General features: G+C 36.5%; 1 protein-coding gene across 1 annotated transcript in view; it reads right to left on the reverse strand.

The window, feature by feature from the left end:
• Positions 1-11,002, reverse strand: part of AGBL1 (AGBL carboxypeptidase 1) — a 1,441,949-nt gene that overhangs the window by 1,181,674 nt on the left and 249,273 nt on the right. Inside the window, exon 17 of the mRNA XM_007946116.2 lies at positions 3,408-3,561. Within this exon, the coding sequence (XP_007944307.2) occupies positions 3,408-3,561 (154 nt within the window). The remainder of the gene's footprint in view (positions 1-3,407; positions 3,562-11,002) is intronic.

The following is an 11,002-nucleotide window of genomic DNA, read 5'->3' on the forward strand; positions in this document are numbered from 1 at the left end:
AAACCCAACAGCTGCTCTGTGAAAGAAAGATGAGGCAGTCTGCTTCCATAAAGGTTTACAGCCTTCGAAACCCAATGGGGGTTGCTAAGAGTCCGAAGTGACTCAAGGGTAGTGAGTTTGGTTTGGAGGAAGACCTGGAGGCAAGAGAGTCTGGTGCTTCTGTTTTCTCTTCCTAAATAAATGAATCATATTCTGTAGTGCAAAGGGAATTAAGCAGTTTTATTTCGATTCTCTGGTGTGGTTAATTGCATTTTGGAGAGTACATGGTATTTATACTACTTTTTATAGTTTCTTTTAGAAGTACAGCAATAGCATGTATTTATGTTTATATTGCAACCTGCCATTTTTTTTTTTTTTTTTTTTCAATTCTGTAATAGCTTTGAGAACATGCTCCCAGCACTAGGGCCCAGGTCATACAATCTCACTTCTGCACTAGGATTGAGGGGCCTGAGGAAACGCAGTAGGGCTAAAATAAAATCTTCTTCTTCCCCTTCCAACCACAGTCCCTGAAATGTCTACCCTGAAAATTTTTCCATTAGGTTAGAAAAAGAAAATTAAAATTCACTGTGAGGAGGGAGAGTGTAACACATTTATTTGTGGTTAATTTGGCATGAGTTTCTTTAACAAATAAGCTATATTCTAATAATATGAGGACACAAAATAGGGAAGAGGGGAAGTTCTGGCTCACAGATTAAAGCCAGAGCTATGATACTTGATATTTGCTATGATGATGCATTCACATATTTGTTTTATTCATGGATGCTAGGATCAGAATAACATGCCTCAAAATCTGGCACCACCACTAGCCATGGTATTTAAATTGTCAGAGCCCCACTTACCTCATCTAGAAAATGGGGGTCCTGAAATGAACCCTTATTATGAAAAATACCAATCAGCTACATACTCTGTGCAAATAAGATTTTCTGTAGGTTGGCAAAATAGGTTGCAGTTCTTCTTGTGTGACTTCAGAGGATGGTAACATGGGAAGGGCACCAGACTTTGTCACTTACTAGCTATATGATCTTAGATTAGTCCCAGAATCAGCTCCATTTTTTGCACAGCCCACTGCAAAGTGTAGTCGTTAAGGATTTCATTTCACTTGGGTCTATAATCAATACCCATGGAAGCAGCAGTCAAGAAATCAAACAATGTATTGCATTGGACAAATCAGCTGCAAAAGACCTCTTAAAATCTGAAAGAGCAGAGATGTCCTTTGAAGACTAAGGTGCCCCTGACCCAAGTCATTGTCTTTTCAATAGTTTTATATGCATGTGAAATCTGGACTGTGAATAAGGAAGACGACAGAAAAATTGATTCCTCTGAATAATGGTTTTAGGGAAGAATATTGAATATACCATGGACTGCCAGAATAATGAACAAATCTGTCTTGGACAAAGTACACCCAGAATGCTCCTTGGAAGCAAGAATGGCCAGAGTTCATTTCTCATACTTTGTTCATGTTTTCAGGAGGTACAAGTGCCTGGAGAAGGATATCACTCTTGGTAAAGTAGACGGTCATTGAAAAAGGAGAACATCTTTAATGAGATAGATTGACACAGTGGTTGTAACAATGGCTAGCAACTAGAAATGGGCAGTGTTTAGTCCTGTTGTACATGGGGTCACTATTAGTTGAAACCACCTCAATAGCACCTAACAACAAGTGCAAAATGAAACTACAAGTACCTTTGTCCAAAAACTATTAAAATTTTCATGATGGAGAGAGTAGAGTATTAAACAAACTATGTAGCTTGTCTAACTGCAGAATCTATGCAACTGAATAGGTAGCATGCCCATGAAGCCAGCCCTGATTAGTCCTTTCCCCGAGGTCAGAAGCTCTGTTTCCTTGTGATCCAATAAGACTGTTACTTGCAAGTTCAATATACCAAAGAGGAAATTGTACAGTGCCCATCTGGCCATGAAAGGAGTCCTTTCTACTCTTACCTAGGTAGGATGCCTCTTGAGATTCACAACTGACATATTAGCATATGTTTAAGAGAGAAAATTGTAATGATTTATAAGGCCACCAGAACTCCTTCATTTATAATAGTATACCTATATTATATTAATCTTACAGAGCAACCAGGATCAAGCTTCCTTTGAGTCATATAAAGGTGCACTAAGAATTCTTTTCCCTATTTTTAACTATACTATTTCCTAGTGTGCCAAATTATTTAGGGGCTTGTGCCATGTTTCAAATCTTCTCCTTAAAGTAACATTGATCTCTGTAGCTATATCATCAACAAAAGCACCAGTGTCAGCATAAACAAAGATATAAATTGCGCATTGGGGTTCCACTCACCTCCTCTTTAGAAACTGAACCCTCAAAGCACATGCTTGCATAGAACCAATTTCTTGAATAAACAATTGTTCAGTGAACTCACTGGAAGAAATATCATCTTGAACTTCCAAGCACTGCTCATCTGCTGAGCAGAGGACGCAGTGACTGTTAAGAAAATTGCTCTTAAATGTGTATAACACATAGGAGAATTTTTGAAAAATCCCTTATTATTCATTAAAGCATTTTAAAGCCTCGTTAATTCAGATGGGATAATCAGTTGTTGATTAGCCAGGTTGTTAAGCATCCATTGTCAGATGCTGATGAGGTGTGAGAAATTATATTCTATATCACCAAAGAGTCACCTGAACAGAGTTATCACTTCATCAGATAAAGCTGTATCTTCTAGGGATAAATTAGCTGCCTTTTTATTCCCACCTTCCCTTCCATCTTCCAAATTTCTCTGTATTTCGAAGCGTCCCTCATTCTGTTTGCTTTTTTCTTACCTGTCTAAGGTCTGAAACTATGTTGGAAGTCACTTTCAAAAGCTAGTTGGGTGCACACCAGCATACTCATACATAGGGCTCCAACATTTAAGGCCATTTGTTATTTTAATATTGTTGATTTTTACATTTCTTGGCAAAAGCCTTCTCCACACCCTCAGCCCTTTAGCTCCAAATGATCTTCAGATTATCAAGAGGATTCTACAGCCAGGACTCCAAAAGTCAACTTCCTTCCTTTCCAAACCCTGACTGACTGTAAGAGTAGTATAATGACAATGAGTAAAGTAAGAAAAACCATCAGATTAGACATTGGAAAATGTGCTTTTGAGTCCTGGTTCTGTTTCAGAAAAAGTAGTGACTGTCATTGAGTGAGTTGTCACTCAATTTCAACAAATCATTTAATCCTGCTACAGTTTTCAATTTAATTTTGCCTCCCTTTACCAAGAGAGTAACATTCATATCTAACATTTGTCTTGTATCAAGAAGAGTTGGGAGTGTATTTTCAAAAGGATGAAGAAGTTACCAATTTTTAAACGGAATTTCTGACCTAAAACAGACAGAGTGCTTTCAAGACTGTAAAGTGCATCCTAAGCTAAATCTTCAAAGAAGAGAGTCATCAATTTACTCACAGAACTGCTCTAGATGGTCAGTGCTGTTTGACTCAGGCATGGCTGTGATGGTCACCAATGGACACGAATTCCCTCCTAAAGTCTGGCAGAGAGCCTCCCGCCGGAAGTACACCTGCTTGGGATTGACACTTTTTTCCAAGATGTCGAGGTGAGTCTGCAGCAGAAATGAAGCAGAAGTATAGAATATTAATAATTTTGGTGATACAATAATAGAGTTTATCAACAAAGATTTACATCTGTATAACCCCTTATAGTTTAGAAATATTTTTGTTAACTTAATCTGCCCAATCGTAGCCATGAAGTGATTAAGCAATGACTATTGCTATCTTCTACAGAAGAGGAGCTGCCTCCTCAAAGTAAAGTAAACTTTAATGACGTGGATGGAGTAAAGCTTTCTGGACCTTCATTTGCTAATGAGGAATGACTCAAAATTAGAAAAAACTGCAAACATCCATTAAAAATTAGAATCTTGAAAGTATGAAGTAAGAATCTAGGAAAATTGGAACTTGTCAAAAATGAAATGGAATGCACAAAATTTGATATCCTAGGCATCAGTGAGTTGAAATGGACTGATATTGGCCATTTTGAATCAGGCAGTCATATCATCTACTATGCAGGGAATGACAAATTGCAGAGTAATGGCGTCATATTCATCATCAAAAAGAACATTTCAAGAACTATCCCTGCTGTCAATGATAGAATAATATCCATATGCCTATAAGGAAGATCAGTTAATACTACTATATTTCAAATTTACGCACCAACTGCTAAACCCAAAGATGAAGAAACTGAATATTTTTACCTACTTCTGTAGTCTGAAATTGATCGAACATGCAATCAAGGTGTATTAATAATTACTAGTGATTAGAATGGGAGCTCTGGTAGCTTAGTGCCTAAGGCACTTGACTACTAACCAGGAGGCTGGCAGTTCAAACCCACCGGCCACTCCTCAGAAGGAAAATGGGGCAATCTACTTCCATAGTGATACTGCCTCAGAAACCCAAGGAGGGGTCACTATGAGTCAGGTCCAACTTGACGGTACATAACAACAACAATAACAAGTGATTAGAATGTGAAAGTTTGAAACAAAGTAGAAGCATCAGTAGTTGGAAAATATGGCCTTGATGACAGAGATGATGCTGGGTATCGCATGATAGAATTTTGCAAGACCAGTGACTATTCATTCCAAGTACCTTTTTCAACAACATGAACAATGACTATACACTTAGAACTCACCTGATGGAATACACAGGAATGAAATTGACTACATCTGTAGAAAGACACAGTGGAACAGCTCAATATCATCAGTCAGAGCAAGGCCAGGAGCTGACTGTGAAGCCAACCATCAATTGCTCATACATAAGTTCAAGTTGAAGCTGAAAAAAAATTAAAAGAGGTCCACATGCACCATATCTCACCTGAATGTAGAGACTATCTAAAGAATAGATTTGATGCACTGAACACCAATGGCTGAAGAGCAGACGAGTTGTGGGATGACATCAAGAACATCATACATGAGGAAAGAAAATGGTCATTAAAAGACAAGAAAGAAAGAAAAAACAAAAATGGATGTCAGAAAAGACTCTGAATCTTGGTCTTCAACAGAGAGTAGCTAAAGTGAATGGAAAAAATGATTAAATAAAAGAGCTGAACAGAAGATTTCCAAAAGTGGCTCGAGAAGACAAAGTAAAGTATTACAATGAAATATGTAAAGACCTAGAATTACAAAACCAAAAGGGAAGAATTTGTTCAGCATTTCTCAAGCCCGAAGAACTGAAGGAAAAATACAAGCCTCAAAATGCAATATTGAGAATTTTATGGGAAAAATATTGAACAATTCATGAAGCATGAAAAGAAGATGGCAGGAATACAGACTGTGACTGTACCAAAAAATAATTGGTCTACGTGCAACCATTTCAGGAGGCATCATATAATCAAGAATTGATGGTACTGAAGGACGAAGTGCAAGCTTGGGGAAAAACAATGCTCTAGGAATTGAGGTTGGGCAATCTACTTCCGTAGTGATACCACCCCAGAAACCCAAGGAAGGGTCATTATGAGTCAGGGCCAACTAGATGGCACATAACAAAAACAACAGGAATTAACAGAATACTCACTGAGATGTTTCAACAAATTGATGCAGTGCAGTGCTAGATGTACTCACCCATTTATGCCAAGAAATTTGGAAGAAAGTTACCTGGCCAACTGTCTGGTAGAGATCCATTCCAAAGAAAGGTGACAAAACAGAATGAGGAAATTATCAAATAATATCATTAATATCACACATAAGTGAAATTTTGCTAAAGATAATTCAGAAATGGTTTCAGCAGTATATTGACAGGAAACTGCCAGAAACTGAAGCCAGATTAAGAAGAGAACATGGAACATGGGATTTCATTATTGATGTTTCATGGATCTTGACTGAAAGCAAAGAATATAAAAAAGGTGTTTACCTATTTTTTACTGACCATGCAAAGGCAATTTGGCTCCATGGATTAAAACAAATTATGGATAACATTGCAAAAAATGGGAATTCCAGAACACTTAATTTTGCTTATAAAAAAAAAAAAAACTGTACAAAGAACAAGGGGTAGGTATTTGAACAGAAAAAGGGGCTACTGCATGGTTTAAAATCAGGAAAGGCATGTGTCAGGGTTGTATCCTTTCATAATACATATTCTGTGTAACTTAATCTGTATGCTGAACAAATAATCTGAGAATCTGAACTATATGAAGAAGAACATAGCATTGGGATTGGAGGAAGGCTCATCAACAATCTGTGATATGCAGATAACACAACCTCACTTTCTGAAAGTGAAGATGACTTGAAGCACTTACTGATGAAGATCAGAGACTACAGCCTTCAATATGGATTGCACCTCAACATAAAGGAAAAAAAAGTCCTCACAACTGGGCAAATAAGCAACATCATGATAACTGTCAAAAAGATTAAAATTTTCAAGGATTTCAATTTACTTGGATCCACAAAGTATATGGAAATAGCAATCAATGAATCAAAGGATGGAGGTTCTGGTAAGACGGTGGAATAGGCAGACAAACAACACAGATCCTGTTCAACAAACAAAACAGGAACCAATTAACACAGAGAAGATAATCCTGGAACCCTGAGCTTTGAAAGGAAGGATACAGAAGTGGACTAAACTCCAACCAGTTGAAGAACCTTCATGAAAATACTGGAAAAACAGACATATAGAGCTACAGTGTTTCAGCAATCCTAACTGCATGGACTGTTTGGATATTGCTAAGTGGTGTTAGGAACTAGGAATTAACCTAAAAATTATCCCTGCTAGCCAGGGGCTGCATGGAGGACTGCACTAGTGGCTGATGAATAAACAAGGAAAGAGCAAAGGAGACAAACTGAGGTGTGGAATTTTGGCTGTCTGGAGGGCACAGCCATTTTGAATGTTTACAAGCAGTTTGGGGATTTTGGCTATTTAAAGCAACAGCATTCTCTCAGATTCCAGGGATGTAAGAATAGCTTCCACTTGCCGGAGACAGCAAGGACATATCAGACACTGAGGACTAGAAAGGTGAGATATTCCCCTTGTTACTCTTATACCCCACAACCACTTGGTGAATGGAGGTGCAGCTATCCCTCACTCACATCCATTCTCTGGGCTGGAGGAATTCCATCCCAGTCTGTGTGCTCTGATGGAGCCTGGGTGTCCTGCCCCACTCCACCCAGATTTTTTTCTTTTTTTTTTTTTTTTTTTTTTTTTTTTTTTTTTTTTTTTTTAAATTTTTTTTTTTTTTTTTTTTTTTTTTTTTTTTTTTTTTTTTTTTTTTTTTTTTTCTCTTTTTTGGTGACTGTTCCAGTGTGTTTATGTTGTGTGAGTTTTTTATCCTTTTGCTTTTACTTTTTTGATGGTTTTTTGATTGTTGTTTTTGTTTGATTGGGAGATGCAACCATGCCAATACGACAAAATGAGGCCCACACCTCCTGCAGCTCCACTTACTAAATGGAGGTCACCACTTCCTTCTTTACCAATTGGCCAATGATACATGACCATCAATAAGAGCCTGACTCACCCTTAACTGCTCTTCACAAACAGGTAACAGAGATCTGTGCAGCCACTCTTATCCTCTATCATACCCACCAGGAGACAGGTAGTGAATAGAGGAGCACAGTACACTGCTTACTCAGATACATCCAAACAAAATGAAGAAAATGAAAATCTTGGGGGCATCACTCCAACGTACAATCACCAATTAAATATAAATGTAACCAAGTCACAATGACTCAGAGAAAACAGAGCATCACAATCCACACAAAGAAGCAAGATAAAGCAGTAGAAACAAGGGACCAGAATACAGAATCAGCACACACCCCTGAGGAAGAAGTAGCAATGGAACTCCCTGATAAGGAATTCAAAATAATTATATTTAGGTTTCTTCAACATATTGAGAGCCAGATCAAGAAAAACACTGACATAATTGAGGAAAACACAAAGAAAACCCTAGAACAATTTTGAAAGACAACTGACAGACAAATGAAACATGACAATAAATGAAAAATTAGAAATAATACAAAATTTACAGATAGAACTCCAGAGGATTAACACTAAATTTTCAGAAACAGATAATACATTGAACAGGCAAAGGAGTAGAACTGAATCAATGGAAGACAGAATTAGTGAGATTGAAGACAAATATCTCAATACTTGTTTGGAAAGGGATCAATCAGAAAAAAGATCAAAACAAAATGAAGAAAGCCTAAGGTTCATGTGGGATACCATCAAAAGGAATAACCTACATGTAACTGGAATTCCAGAACAGGAAGAGAAAAAAAAAATAAAAAAATAACAGAGAAAATTGTCCAAGATTTGTTGGAAGAAAACTTCCTTGATATGATGAAAGATGAGAATATATCTATTCAGGAAGTCCAAAAAACTCCAAACAAGATAGATGCCAAAAGAAAATCACCAGGACGTATCATCATCCAACTCATCAAAATCAGACAAAAAAAGAAAAAAAAAATCCTGAAAACAGCATGGGAAAACAAAAAACTTATTTACAAAAGACAACCAGTAAGAATAAGCTCAGATTTCTCAGCAGAAAACATGCAAGTGAGAAGGCAATGGGATGGTATATATAAAACCTTGAAAGAGAAAAATTTCCAACCAAGAATTATATACCCAGAAAACCATCCCTCACATATGATGGTAAAATTAGGAGATTTCCAGGGAAGCAGAAATTAAGAGAATTTGTTAAAAGTAGACCAACCTTGCAAGATATTAAAGGAGTCCTTTGAACAGAGAACCAATAATAACAAACAACAAACAATCATTAATACACACGATGACATAACCCAGAAACCAACACAGTTATGGAAGTACCAAAATAAAATAAGCTTACAAGATTATAAACAGGGAACCAGAGATATCAATTGGAAAATGAGGACAACTACAAAACAAAAAGAGGGGGGAAATAGTGTAGTCACAGAACTTCTAAATGGTGAGGAAGCCAAGTGAATGGCAAGACACAATGGGCTGTTCTAAACTCAGGCAGAAAACTATATATCATAGGGTAACCTCAAAGAAAAATAATAAATCTTTACATCAAAATAAAAAAGAGGACAAGCACAAATAATTAGCAAATACTAAAACAACATCAGCAAAGGAAATTATAACATGATTCATAAACATAATGAGCTCAGCACAGAAAATTATATGGAACAAAGATATCAGCAACACCATGAAACAACACATAACGAAATGACACCAACAAATTCTTACTTGTCAATAATTACACTGCGTATAAACAGATTAAAAACAACACTCAAGATACAGAGAGTTGCAGACTGGATAAGAAAACAACCCATCAATATGCTGTCTGCAAGAGACACACCTTAGAGACAAAGACAAAAATAGCCTAAAAATCAATGGTTAGAAAAGGATGTTATTGTTATGTGCTGCTGAGTCAGACCCGACTTATAATGACCCCTCCTTGGGTTTCGGAGGCAGTATCACTACGGAAGTAGATTGTCCCATCTTCCTTCCAAGGAGTGGCTGGTGGGTTTGAACCTCCAGCCTTCTGGTTAGCAGTCAAGTGCCTTAGGCACTGTGCTACCAGATATATATCAAGTAAATGGCAACAAAAAAAGAGCAGGAGTGGCAATATTAATTTCTGATAAAATTGACTTTAAGACCAAAACTTTAAGACAAAGAAGGACATTGTATGATAAAAGGATCAATTGAACAAGAAGATACAACCAAAATAAATATATATGGACCCAATGAAAGAGCCCAAAACACATAAATCAGACTTTAAAAGAGTTGAAAAGGCAAATAGATGAGTCCACAGTCATAGAGGGAGACTTTAATACACCACTCTCAATGAAATATAGAACAACTGGAAAGAAATTCAACAAAGATGCAGAAGAGTAAAACAATACAATCTACCAACTTGACCTTATAGACATCTACACAGCACTTCACCCAACAACAGCACAATATACATTCTTTTCCAATGCACATGGAACATTCTCCAGGTTAAACCAGGATAAATATGTTAGGCCATAAAACAAGCCATTATGAATTTAAAAACATTGAAATACTGCAAAGCATCTTCTCAGATCACAATACTTTAAAATTAGAAATCAACAATAGGAAGATCAACAGAAAAAGAGCAAACACATGGAAACTGAACAACACCCTCCTTAAGAATGACTGGGTAATAGAAGAAATAAAAGAAGAAATATAAAAATTTCTTGAATCAAATGAGAATGAAAACATAACATACCTAAATCTTTGGGACACAGCAAAAGCAGTGATCCAAGGCCAATTGATAGCAATAAATGCACACAACAAAAAAGGAGAAAGAGGCAAAATCAACACTTCTAACAATTAGAAAAAAGTCATCACTAACAATTAGAAAAAGGACAGGAAGAACAGCCTACAGTCACCAGAAGAGAGAAAACAATAAAAATTCTAGCACAAACCAATGAAACAGAAAATAGAAAGACAATAGAAAAAATCAAGACTACAAGTAAGTTTTCGAAAAGATTAATAAAATTGACAAACCTTTGGCAAATTTAACAAAAGAAAAGAGGGAGAGAATACAAATAACATAAGTAAGAAACAAATTGGATGACATCACATCAGAAACAACTGAAACAAAAAAGGTAATATGAAGACTGCACTCCAACAAATTTGAATATCTAGAAGAAATGGAGAGATTTGTAGAAGCACACTACTTACCTAAAATAACACAGACTGAGATGGAAAACTTGAACAGATCCATAACAAAGAAGAAATTGAATAGTACAAAATTACCAACAAACAAAAGCCCTAGCCCAGATGGTTTCACTGGAGAATTCTAACAAACGTTCAGAGAAGAACTGACAACAATCCTACTCAAACTATTCAAAAACATAGAAAAGGATAGAATCCTTCCAAATTCATTTTATGAAGTAAGCATAACCTTGATACCAAGACCAGGCAAAGATATCACTAAAAAGGAAAACTTACAGACCAACATCCTTCATGAATATGCAAAAATGCAAAAATCTTCAACAAAATCCTAGCCAATAGACTCCAACAACATATCAAGAAAATCATTCATCATGACCATGT

This window comes from Orycteropus afer, unplaced genomic scaffold, assembly GCF_000298275.1.
Source record: "Orycteropus afer afer isolate SDZICR_OR568_19922 unplaced genomic scaffold, OryAfe1.0 scaffold00150, whole genome shotgun sequence".
Lineage (NCBI taxonomy): Eukaryota > Metazoa > Chordata > Mammalia > Tubulidentata > Orycteropodidae > Orycteropus > Orycteropus afer.